The 12,989-nt window shown below is 40.2% G+C and overlaps 2 protein-coding genes across 3 annotated transcripts; one reads left to right on the top strand and one right to left on the bottom strand.

Moving 5' to 3' along the window:
* The first annotated feature begins 17 nt into the window (after positions 1–17).
* TRMT61B (tRNA methyltransferase 61B) lies at positions 18–6,787 on the top strand. Of its 2 annotated transcripts, XM_030946475.1 has the most exons (7): positions 18–643; positions 730–832; positions 3,348–3,538; positions 4,734–4,825; positions 5,231–5,466; positions 6,053–6,133; positions 6,310–6,787. In XM_030946475.1, the coding sequence occupies exons 1-7, from the start codon at positions 68–70 to the stop codon at positions 6,351–6,353; spliced, it is 1,323 nt and encodes a 440-aa protein (XP_030802335.1). In that variant the 5' UTR covers positions 18–67; the 3' UTR covers positions 6,354–6,787. The 2 variants fall into 2 exon arrangements, with proteins under 2 accessions (XP_030802335.1, XP_030802334.1); XM_030946474.1 differs by lacking the exons at positions 6,053–6,133; positions 6,310–6,787 and having other exon boundaries at positions 5,231–6,028.
* On the bottom strand, positions 6,613–12,671 carry SPDYA (speedy/RINGO cell cycle regulator family member A). Its single transcript, XM_030946476.1, has 6 exons — positions 12,443–12,671; positions 11,363–11,421; positions 11,023–11,108; positions 9,269–9,440; positions 8,088–8,376; positions 6,613–6,701 (listed from the first exon to the last, which is right to left on the bottom strand). The coding sequence occupies exons 1-6, from the start codon at positions 12,669–12,671 to the stop codon at positions 6,613–6,615; spliced, it is 924 nt and encodes a 307-aa protein (XP_030802336.1).
* Positions 12,672–12,989: the final 318 nt, after the last annotated feature.

The following is a 12,989-nucleotide window of genomic DNA, read 5'->3' as shown; positions in this document are numbered from 1 at the left end:
GCGCAGGCGCGCGGGGCGACGGTCGCGGAGGGGAGGCGCGCCCCCTTTTCCCGCCCCCGGCAGCTCCATGAGGGCCTGGCGCGCGCTGCGCCGGGCGGCCGCCGCCTCATCCTCTTCCTCCTCATCTTCTTCATCTTCCTCATCTTCATCCTCCTCTTCTTTTCCTGCCGATGGGAAGCCTCGTAGGCGGGCATGGGAGACTTCGCTGTCGCCGCTGGAGCGGCTGAGGCGGCTGCTGCCGCCCGAGGAAGCGGCGGCGGTGGCGCGTGGCGCGGCGCCGGCAGTGCCGCAGCCGCCTCAGGTTTCCCCTGAGAAGGAGGAGAAGGAGGAGGTGGTGATGGTTGCCCCCTGTCAAGCGCTGGCTGGCGTGGCGGGTCCGCGTCCCGGCCCTTTCCGCGCCGGGGAGCTGGCGCTGGCGGAGATGCCGAGGAAGAACAACTGGACGCTGAAGGTGCTGTGCCGGCTGGCGGCGGAGGCGGTGCTGAGCAGCCCCGGCGGCCTCTTGCCCCACCGCGACATCATCGGGCAGCTGCCCGGGCTGATGCTGCGCACGTCGGCCGGGAAGCGGCTGCTGCTGAGGCGGCCCTCGCTGGACGAGTATGTGCTGCTCATGCCGCGGGGAGCCACCATCGCTTACCCCAAGGTACCGGCTGGTGGCCGGGGGCTCGCTGGCCGAATTTTACCTTTAATTTCCCGCGAATAGTAACGTGTCGTTTTTCTCGCTCGCAGGATATAACTGCTCTATTAATGATGATGGATGTCCACCCCGGAGACACCGTGCTGGAAACTGGCAGCGGGTCTGGTGCTATGAGCTTGTTTCTGTCAAGAGCAGGTGAGAACCTGGCTTTAGACAACACGGTATTTATTTATTTATTTCCTTATCGCAACCTGGGTGGGTTTTTTTTGCCCAGATACTTATGGTTCTCGTGGTCCTTACTGTTCAGCTCATGAAAGCTTTGCTGCAGTTCACATATAGCTTGTTGACTTGAAGGAAAGTTACATCAGCACAGGGACTGCATTCTGACTGCGCTTAGAGGGCCGTAGTGTAAATGGTTACTAAAGGCCTTGCAGAAAGCTGAATTTCAGCCATGCCTCAAGATCGCTCAACTGCAGCTGGTCTTGATATGTTGGGCCCAAGTTTCAAGGTCAGCAGTTGCACCTCTGCTCCCTCTCCATCCTTCTGCCTCCTACTGCTATTGCTTGGTTTCTTCTGATCATCTTTCTGGAATAAACTAGTGTTTGGGGTTTTTTAGTTCCATTGGGATTTTGAAGCTAGCATGGGATTATCCTCAAAGCAAACATTGCTGCTGTAGGAGCTAGAAGCTGACTAAACAGAAGATAAACATCAGCACTTCTCTTTCCATTTAGAGAGAGGGAAAGTAGGAGTCCTTAGCTTTCCCCATCTTGCCCTAGAGGCAGACCCAGAACCCAAAGAGATGGAATACCTGCTATAGGCTAAGGCAAAATAGAGCAGCTGATTTTTCTGCCTTGGGTATTCAGCCTACTGTGGCCATTTCATACAACAACACCTGAACGTGCCAATTATTCCTCTGAATTTTCTATCTTGTCCAACATTTTTTTCTAATCACTTTAATTTAGCTGTAAATGGAACAAGTTGGCAGAATCATTGGCATTACCAGGCTGTTAACCCTATCCAGGGAAAGAGTGCAGTTGTTGTGTGCCAGATCAGCTCTGTTTTGAGGAGTGGGGAAAAGGTATGAAATTGCATTGCTACTTTCAAATTTACTGGATTTAAATCAGCACCAAATACAGCCAGTTTTATAGCTGAACACACTTTGGTGCTGACACAGAAATAAATAGATTTGATTTGCTGGTTCCTAGTGGTGGCTGCTTTTGCCACCATTGAATACACACCAGTGATACCCAACAAGGGAAACAGCTGCTGTGTGGGTAAATGCTGGAATTCAAATCTAGTGGGCACCTTACCAATGTCCATGGAATTATTTAATTTCCAAAATTCTTGTGTATTTAACAGATTTCATTCATCTCTTAATTGTTATACCTTTTATATTTTCTTTTCCATTCTCTCTTTAATCATTCCCAGAAACTACTGACATGAAACAGGAGAGTTAAGAGAGTGGTATTTGCCATGACTTTAAGATCTTTGAGGACTGGAAAATATGATGTATGCAAATTGTATTTATACTGTAGCTTTACAGTAATGAAGTTTTGCCTAGCTACTTCACCTTGTTCTTATTTTTAAAAAAGCAGTTTCAAAAAGTAGAAATTACTTTGAATGAGTGGGGGTAAAACTGACACCCCACCCCACCCCCCCCCCGGTGTGAAGAATTTAATTTTTCTGATGTTTCTAAACTGATAATCTAAAGTAACAAGGAGTTGGCACTGTGACTCTACAACTGCTTCAGGTGATCAAAGGCAACGTGCTGCAACCTTCCCTTTCTTACCAGCTGCTTCTGGCCTGTGTCTGATGTGAGGTGAGCTGGATCAAGGAGCGACTGTCAGGGAATAATCCCTTCTTTTACTCAGTTGTCTGAATGGATTTGCAGTGGGATCACATAGGTGAGGGAAGGAGCCCGGTGACTTCAAACTGAAATGGTTTAGAAAGGCACAGAACTGACCTGGGGAGCTGCTGCTTCCTGGCAGGTGCCTGCACCTATTCCAAAGTAGCAAGGAGAGAGAAGTGAGCGCTGGGATAGGCTGAAGAATTGGAGTAATACAAATATGGAATACAGCAGTGCACACCCTGCTGTCTGCCTGCACAGCCTGGAAATGCATCCTTTATGAGAAACAGTGTACATTGGACTCGTGGTAAATTTCAGAACAGTAAATTTAGACTTAATAATTTATTGCTGTTGCAGACAGTAACAGGAAACTTACAGAAACCTGGGTAAATCAAAGAGTACACTGGAAAACTTGTGTGTGTGGCTAAGATCAGTGAGCAGGTTTCCTTAGCCTGTGAGCTGTGAGCACTGGTGCAGCATTCTCAGCTGGTACCTCTGGTTGCTCTAGCAGAAGGATCTAGCAGGGGCCACAGATGCTCTACTTGTCTTTTGCTGCACAAGTGACTTCAGGAGAACATCTTGGAATAGTCTATACTACCATAACTACACTTTGTTTCATCTGTGCATTGATGGATTCCCGTCTGTGGAAGAACTAACACGGCACTTTTTCTGCATGTTTGTTTGAAATGTAAAGAAAACATAGATTGTCATTGATTGTTTCATATGTGATAATTTCCTAAAGTGGAGATGGAAAGGTGTACTTATGTTATAGCCTATGGTTTTCCTTTTGTTTTGGCTTTTTTCCCCAAGTCTTTGTAACAGCAGTGTAAAGTGGTGAGCAGAGTGTCTTCTGTTTGTTTGCAGTTGGGCCCAAAGGCCGTGTTCTGAGTTATGAAATCAGAGAGGATCATCATAATTTAGCTAAGAAGAATTACAGGCACTGGCGCTCTGCGTGGGAAATAGGACACACGGACGAGTGGCCAGATAATGTGCAGTTCATTCTGAAAGACATTTCAACAGCTGCTGCAGATCTGAAATCTGTAACACTTGATGCAGTGAGTGAATCCAAACAACTCTCCCCCGTTTGACACCTGTCTTTTCTCCATTAATGAAAACCTCTAGTGCTCACACTCACAATGGGTTCCCATATCTAGTGTAACATGAGAAATAACAGTCCAGGTCCTCATCAGTGAAAGAAACCTTGTAATTTTTGCCAGATACAAATGTTTTCAAGGTTCCAGTTACAGGCTGTCAAATGGAAAGAGTGATAAAGCTGTACTATAGAAATATTACAATTAATTACTGCTGTCTTGTAAGCAAATACCAACTTGCTTTCTTGTATTTTCAAGACACTGGTATTTTTATGAGATACATATTTCAAGCATTAAATTTCAGAAGAATACAGAGCCTTATTTATGTGCAACTGTGTGACCACTTTACTATCAGCTATATAGAATGCGCAATGTAACTACACCATAATTTGGAGAATGTTATAGCTTGCTCTCCTGTCCTGCTTCTCTGTATCCAGATTTCCTAAAAGGAGTTATGCTGAGGAAAATAGGTTGGTGTTAATCCCTCTTCCTTGTAAAGCTGATAAACTACTTACAACTACTTACTAAATGCTTTAAACAAATAGCAATTTTTAAAATGGTGCAAGCAAAGAAATATAATACATAGCGTAAACATACCTTTTCAAAAATGTTTTAAGTAACAGTCCTGCAGGAAGGATCAGATATTGCATATCCCATTGTTCTACAATCTGAATAGCTTCCTAGCAGAAGATGGATAAATTGCCAAAGACAATAAGTGTTTTTAATCTTGAAACTGACAGCAAGTTAGACATTGTGACCATAATGTGGTCTTTTAATGCATTTGAACAATCTTTTTTTTTCACATTTGAGAGATAGGTATTGAAATGTGTTAGTAAATGTAGTCTTCTAAAAGTTTTTATTACTGTCAGGATTATGGGATTTAATTACTAGGAGGCTTAACTTCCTACAGACCTACTTAGTTGGTCAAATGCTACTTGCTGTTTTAATAGAAATTCGCTTGGAAGTAGAGAGGACTTCATTTTGTTTAAGTGTGCACCTCAGGTTTTGAGAGGCAGTGATAAAACTGGAGGACAATTACATACTGCTGTTGTATGCATCTCTTTTCCATAACCTTTTTTTCCCCCAGCATTGTTCTATGTTACGTTGGTGGATATACATATGTTCTCTCAGTAAACGTTAATGTGTCTTTCTCTTGCAGGTAGTTCTGGATATGCTGAACCCTCAGTGTGCTCTGCCTGTCGTACACTCAAGCCTGAAACAAGGTGGGGTGTGTGCTGTGTACTTGGCAAAGTAAGTATTTCTTTCTGGCACCTTTATTCAGGCATTACCTGGCCTCAGTACAAAACCAAGCATCTTCTGAAATCCACACCCAGTATTAATGAAATGGTTAACAAAGTTGGGATTTTCCCCCATGCAACTTTCTTTGGGATTTGTACTCACTATAAATTACACTTGGCCAAATCCTTTGGCGTCTGCCTGGGGCATGTTCTCATTCTGGTCAGTGAAGTTTGGCCTTTATGGCATCCTCAAAGTAACTGCACTGTTCTCCAATGCAATAGTCAGGTTGCTCCTTTACCCTAAAACTGAAGGACTCGTGTAACCTCAAAGGTAAAGAATGTGCCAAAGTCAGTAGAACTGAAATTGTGTGCTTTGAGTTTTCAAAATACTACTTTACCCTTTGCATTTCTTCAAAAGCATCACACAGGTTATTGACCTTTTAGACAGAATACGGAGCTGCAAGCTTCCTTTTTTGTGTGAAAGGATAATTGAGGTAACTCACAGGAGCTGGTCAGTACTCCCTGCTAAACTCAAGCATAACAAATCAAGCCAAATGGTGGAAACTCAAGAAAATATTGAAGAAACACCTCAAAATGAATATGAAGAAATCCATATTCAGGATGAAGCAGTACTTAAGGAGAGCGAATACAATGGTAAGGACTTCACTGCTGATGAGATCCCCTATTACTGCACTTTGATAATCCAGTGTAGGAAGAGGCAGTGCTTTTACCTAAGTCAGCTGAGAACAGGCAAGGACACCCTAGACCTTGTCAGGTTTAAAGAAGACTATTAATTGTTATTTAAGTTAAAATATCCTACTAAAAACCTGGGCTAAAAAAAATAAATTTCAATCTGCAATAAAGAATGACTGCCCTTCTACTACTGTTTTCAAATTTTTGATTTTGAAGAAAATTCAGTTCTTTATACTCACCCTAAAGCTGCTTTAGAGGACCCTGATGGACTTAAGGATTCCTTAGGAGAAACAGTGGCCAGTGAGCTCTGTTTTGAAATTATGCTGTTCTGGCAAATCCAAAAATGCTGCCATATATATATGTTATATTTATATGACAAAGGTAAATATATATACAGTATAGATCTGCAAAATGCAAAGACTGATAGGTGACAAGAAAAAAAAGAAAACACATCAGGGAAAAATATTACATGTACATTGTCTACTCTAGGCTGCATGTAGGTCTTAAACTTGTGGGAACAAAATAAAAAGAAATGTCCTTCTCACAGAATCACTCAGTGATGCTGCTGAAACAAACCACTCAGTGCCTTACATTGCCCGACCATCCCACTGGCAGGAAGCTCATTCAGGTGAGACACTTGGAAAAAGTTTATCTTAAATGTTTAGTGGTATTTTAATTTCAAATAAACTTTTTTTTGTACTAGTATTTTGTATTTTCCTATATCATGAAACCACAAAACTTATAGTAATAAAATAATCATTGTGTATTGAAATACTAAAGTAGTAACTTTTGTTTTTTAATTAGCGTTCCTTACCAAGCTGAGAAAGTTTCAACCGCTGCTTTCTTGATGCTGCTGCCTCCTTAGCTGCTAATTTGAATATTGTATCAGAATGAAATAAAACATAACAAAGTAGATGCTACATTTTGCAAGTTGTGTAACTTTTAAGCAATGACTGCTCTGATTTCTACCTCACATAAAGTTTGAAACACCAACTGTTATCCCACTATGTAAAGGGAAAAATTTGAAGTGAATCATCACGTCTGGTGTTGTGATGTAGCCGAGGTTGTTCTGCAAATCGCAGTATCTGTCGTCTTATCAGGTGCACTTCATTCTCCATTGCTTGTAAACCAGTCCATAGACTTATCTTGATCCAGGATGCTACATGGTTGCCTTTTGCTGGACAGCTTCAGACAGTCTACCAGAAAGAGGGAGAAAAAGATGTTAGTAAGAAAATGAGGGATCAAAGGCTCTCCTTTGAAATGAATACTTTGCTGGCTTCCAACTGGTGACTATAGGTTTCTTTAAGAACAAAGTTTTTAAAGCATAACTTTAGGAGATACTGAAATTCACTGGATGTGTTCACTTGATAAAGCTGTGCTAATTTCAACATCAAAACAGTTGTTGACAGGCACAGCTTTGGTTCCCTTCCAGCACTCATGCTGTAAGTTGCCTGGTTATTTGTGAACGTCACTTCATATAAAGTATTCTCAAATGGTTGGAGGAAACACAATTTTTTCTGGCCCTTGTCAGAGATGAGAAGCCAGATCTCTCAAGTAAAAACAGACTTGAAGTAATTTTGGGTCTTCCCTGAGTGGTGATGTTTAACACATTAAATTATTAAGTTATCTTTTGTAAACACCTGACTTGCTTTATATCTCAGGGAATATTCAAATGCCCATTTTTTCCAAGTTGACAATCATATTTGTACTAAAGCTGTCAAAACCAGTAACAATCTTACTGTAATAGTGAAAATTAGGTTATTAATGAGAACACATGCAAATAAAATATACAGAGCTGTAAATAACTACCTCTGCATTAGATAAGTATAGTAGGAACTCTGCACTGGGTAATTACAGGAGAGTGTCTTTGCAGAGCTGAGGCCTTATCCAGATGCCTGAGGAAGTTTACATCTCAAGTGTGTTTAACTTCTAATAATAAATTTAATAATGGGTTTGCCCCACAGCTGCTGTATGTAACAGAGCCCCCTAATGCAAAGGCTGAGGATGCCATTGTGAGTAGATTAATGGGCAGAGATTCAATTATGTAAACAATTCTTGCAATAAGCCCTTGTTTTCTACTCATACCCCAGTATTAAAACAGTCCTGTATAAATTGTCAACAAATCAGATACTTAGAGGAAAATGAGAATTGTGATTTAACTTATGTCCAAACCCATACCACAAATGAGCATCCTGCCCTTTCTCAAAAAATGCTCTCAGCAAGGGCACTTAGACTCACTTTACACATACCAGTATTCTTATTGTTCCAGCCATAAAAAAATCATTTAAAACTGGACTCTCAATTTTCTTTATAATGCAAAAATAGTAACAAATGGCTGAGTAGACTGGAATGCACCCAAAATTAACCGTAGTAGGTGAAAGTAACATGAAGAGACTCAATGTAAAGCAGTTGGTACTTCCAGGAAGTCAAGATACAGTATGTGAAAATGAATCCATGAGGGTAAAAGCACAGTTCTGCTGAGGTGTGACAGGGAGGGACAGAGCAGTCCCTGCAGCACTCTGAAGGGCAAGTATGGAAAATTATTCACAGTATTTTCCTATATCATGAAACCCATACCATACCTTGGGCTTTATAAGGAGAGTCGATGAACATTTTTTCAGTTGAAAAGGCATCCTTTGATTTCTGGGATGAGTGCAAGTCCATCATCTCCAAAGTGTCGGTGGAGGAGGAGGAGGATGACAATCCGAGCCGTACAAACCTGCCTTTCTTCCCGCAGAGCAGGCAGTCTGTGGGAGTAGCGCTGGGGCCTCGGGGCAGCTGCACCTGATCCTCATAATTCCTCAGAGCTCCGCTGTGCTGCACTGAGCGCTCTCGCTGCCAGATGTAGTGTGTTGGAGCGATAGCCATCACCTATGGGAACAGCCACGGTGGCATCAGCAAAAATAATGGGGAAACACACAGCTGAAAACTAGATCCAGTTAGGGTATGGCAGGGAATTAACCTAGCTGAAATGGGCATCGTCTCTTATCTGTCTCACTGTCCTTAGGCAGGGGTAAGTAATCCTGATACCAGTCAGGTGTGGAAACATCCCAGCTTCCAGCCCTGTATGTTCACGTGAGTCATCACAAACAGCAGCTCATGCTCAGGATGTTGGACACAAGATGTTCTCTTTGGCCAGCTCCAAACATCAGCTGGCAGTGTTCATCATCACTGAAATAACAACAGTGGGAAGCTGGGAGGGTATGCAAGGAAAAGCATCCTGCACTCGCCTTGTTCTTTGTGCTTTTCCCATAGCATCTAATCCCATCCCCAGAAATGGGCCTCTAGAGTAAATGAGAGATTTTCTTTTCCACCATCTGGAAGTAAACATTATGTACTTAGAGCATGAAAAGGGTTTTTCCAAATACACACTTCACCTGAAAAGTGAGGAATATATTTTTTCCTTATAAATTGTAAAGCACACAAAATTATTTTTAAAGTGGATGAAGTGAAACAAATTAAGGTAGATTTTAAATAAAAAAATATTTGCATGAAGCAAATACTACTCAATAGAAACTTCACTTTTAACAGTAGTGCAACATAAGATATTCTAGTTTACTTAAAAAACACCATTTCAAACAATGTATTTTAAATGGAGAAGGAAAAACTGTGGAGGATAAATCGACCATTACATTTTAGCAGCATCTTTTCTTTCCCATGGATTGTCTGTTTACTTTAGGGAAGGAACTGTACAGAGCTAAATTGCTAGCTGGTGTTACTTGTTGTGATTTCAGCATCTGCAATATGAAATCTCCCTCCCTACCTCTTCACAGCAGCGTCTGCTTACAATAGCCCTGTAGTCAATTCTACTCCAAAGTTGATCTCTTAACTTTAAGAAATCAGGGAAGAGCTTTCTCCAGGCTTTGCCCAAAGCCCATGGGAAAATGTCATACTTTGCTTCTTCATTGTCTTCTTCAACTGTGTTTGCCAGATACCTTCAAATATATATATGTTTATGTTTGTAAATATTATTCAATCTTATACAACTATACTAGAATGATTTCTAACATAAAGTAACAGCTATGTTGCAGTGGTTCTTTTTTCTAGTATTGTGAGGAAAAAACACTAACAAAATACAGCCTTCTCTTTGGAATACAGTATTTTCTTAATTAGTTCCATATGCATCCCTTGGGTAAAAAAACCCAAGCTTTTATAAAAATTGTTTTACCCTAGAGTTTCCTAAATTAATAGATAAGCAAAGAACTAACACATCCTGATATCTTTCTCCAAACTGGCAAGAAACCCTTCAATAAAATGAACAGTTTCTGACTGATGCTTTAAATAAGGCTTCAAACTCTCCTGTGAAATCTTCAACTTTTCACTTTTTACTTTATGGATTTTAGCTATTCTTGGAAAATTACGTTGCTCATATTAAATTAGAAGCAAACAACTAAATACAGCTCTACCTTTAGTTATAAATGTAAAACTTAAATTACTTTTTTTAATGTCTCTATTCTTCCCTTTGTTCACTATCTAGTTACTTTTATTTTTAAATTGTCTTCTCAGACAACAGGAAAATGTGTACTTCCTTGGACCCACCTGGTACTAAACTCCTGTAAATCACACTTGAAAAATTAGGACTTTTAGTCTCCTCCCCAGTATTCTCTCTAGTCCCAGTCTCACCAGACTCTTTGTCCCCCTCTAATCCTTTCACTGTTCTGGTCTGGCTTTTCCCCCTTCACTGGGGTCAGAGGGCTCCCTCCTCCAAGCTCTGTGGATGTCACCCACAGCACCAGTGACAGCAGAAGGAACAGCCACCTTTGCCCCTGCACTAGTGTGCAAATCAGAGCATCTGAGAAGCCATGGTACCAGAAAAGATGACCTGAGCACCATAACAGTGTAAAAATAAAAACAAATGCAGAACCCTCTGCAGGTATAGCCAAATAGAGAGGGTTATGTAGGCCTGGATTACTGATTGCACCACTGTTTCAAAGTATAGGCATTTTACAACTGTTCAGAAAACTTCTTAGAAATTCTCTAGCAATGTTTTTACAGTTGATTTAAACATTTTGACAGAAACTTCAATAACAATTTACTCCTGAGATGCTTGTCATGGTGAAATGTTTTGCTACAAATGCCCTTTGCCTTGGCAAAGATATGAAATAGGGTTCTATATGAGCACCTGTGAGCCACATACATGTTGCTGTGTATTGTCCTGAATAAATGCCTTGTAATGCTTTAAAAAGCTCCCAGATTCAGTTTGGTAGGCAGAATGCCATTGTGTGTATCACTACAGCAATGCAAGCAAGCCCTGTCTGCTGCTCAAGCTTGTTCCATCACAGGAAGAACAGTGACTTTGCACTGTTTATGTACAGTATGTAGATTATCACAGAACCACAGAATGGTTTGGGTTGGAAGGGACAGCCCCCCCTGCCACCCCCTAGAGATGCCACCCTCAGATCAGGTTGTTTCTATATTCCTCAAGGAAGTCTCATCACCTATTATAATTATCAGTGTCATAAAGAAATATAATGCAAAGTTTATTCTAACAAAACCAGATAATTTTAAAGTACTTACAGAGCCACAAAGAAATTGATTCTGGTATGCTCACTTGGTGTGAAGTTAGCTCTCTTGAAATAAACGAAAGTCATTGCCAAGAGATACTGTTTTAAAATGTAAAATGAGGTATCAATGTGTTACTTAGATACAGTATTTCCTAAATTGATTCACACATCTTGCACCAAGATATTTTCATCATTTTTAACAATGAGGAAAGCATGAATTAAGTTTCTTGAAACTTCGATGTGAAACCATTAGAAAAAGATAATGTTCTGTATTTGCATTAAAGTAGCAAGTAATTAAGGGCAGATTTCTCACGCAATGAATGTTCTGTTAACTAAGAAGGAAATACACTTACCTTGTCTGCAATTTCACAGCAACAGTCCATCCAAAGGAAGTCTTGGATTAGATCATCATCTGTAACAAGAGAAAGCTGTAGCATTTCAAACACCAAAACTGTTTATGTCAGCAGGTATTTATAAATCAAAATAACAGATGGTCTTTCATTAAACCAAATGAAAGAAAATAAGCTAGACCAGCCAGTCGGGAACAGAGAAACTGTTCCCTACTGCAGTAGGAGAGGTTCAGGTGTGAAAAAAGCTTACATGACAAAAGGAAACAAACTCTACCAGAAAGGCAAGGTGGAAAATCTGGTGGCTGCATTTCATCCATTCTCAGTAACAGCAGGTGAAGGTGAAAAATAACCAGTATTTTTTTCTGTTTGCATCATTTCTTCCTGCATTACATGCTTCCAGGTGATAGCACACCATTATTTCAGAGGAACTGCTGAGATCCTGCACCTTGATTACCTGGCAGCCTTTATAGGGCAATACTTGCTTATTTTTGGTCAGTGCTTCATTGTCCATGACCATATACTGTAATTAGCAGCAACTCTCTCTCATTCACTTCTGTATTTAAGGGTCAAATAAAAACCAGCTGTAATCTTCCACTATTACTTAATGTCTTCGCTAAATTAAATAAATACTTCATATGAAAGAGACACAAATAAAGAAGAGATGCTCCAACTCCTTAGATCAACTTCCCATTCCACTTCTTCCCCCAAAAGTTTATTCCCACAGTAAAGAACACGTTTAAGAGACAAGGAGTCCTTTTTTTAAGCCTTGTGTAAAACAAGATGCACATTGTTTTACATGTATTTGTTGAAATCTAAGAGGAAATAGTAAGGAAAATTATAATAAAATAAAAAGTAGCAAACCACCTTGGTTCCATTTGTAATTTAAAAAAGATACTTTTCATCAATTTGATAGCCCTTCTATTTTTAACTTAAGCATTAAATATTTCTATACCAAACTATAACAACAAGACGTTTTGATAAAGAATTGCCATTACTTTCAATATGAAAAGCACTCTCAAAATTCCTGAGCTTAGAAAACATTCTGTTCAGTCAATTCATTCATATCTCACATTATTAACCTACCAAATAATTTAAAGAAAGCTGTCATTTCCTGACGCTGAATAACAAGACATGGTCCCTTTGGACATTTATATTTCTGACTAGGAACCCCTTTTTCACAATTTTCTTGATGGTCTTTAAAAGCAGGTCGCTTTAGTCTAGTAAGTTTTTTTTGCTGATGTGATCTGGATGCACTCGATTTTACATGAACAGTGACAGTGGGAGGTGTCTGACACACCAGATTGTGTTTCATTTCGTTTAGCAAAGGTTCCTGTTAAAAAAATAAGAAGAAATTAACCACAAAATTAATCAGTTTCAGCACTAGTACATTTCTGTTGTTCATGTGAAATGATTCAGTAAAACTTGTATGTCAGATGATGGAAAATTAACTTTATCAGTACTGATTATCTAAGTCTTGTCCCTAAGACAGCCACATAGAGTTCTTTGATTTAGTTCTAATTTTATAAAGCTTTATTTTTCCCCAGTAGAAGGAGCCTTCAATTTCGCTTTTTCCAATCAACTTTGGAAAATGGGAAAAGAGCCTTTCCAGGAAAAGCTGCTGTTTGTCAGA

This window comes from Camarhynchus parvulus, chromosome 3 (genome assembly GCF_901933205.1).
Source record: "Camarhynchus parvulus chromosome 3, STF_HiC, whole genome shotgun sequence".
Lineage (NCBI taxonomy): Eukaryota > Metazoa > Chordata > Aves > Passeriformes > Thraupidae > Camarhynchus > Camarhynchus parvulus.
Note: the sequence above shows the minus strand (reverse complement) of the source record. Positions and strands in the feature narration are given on the sequence as shown.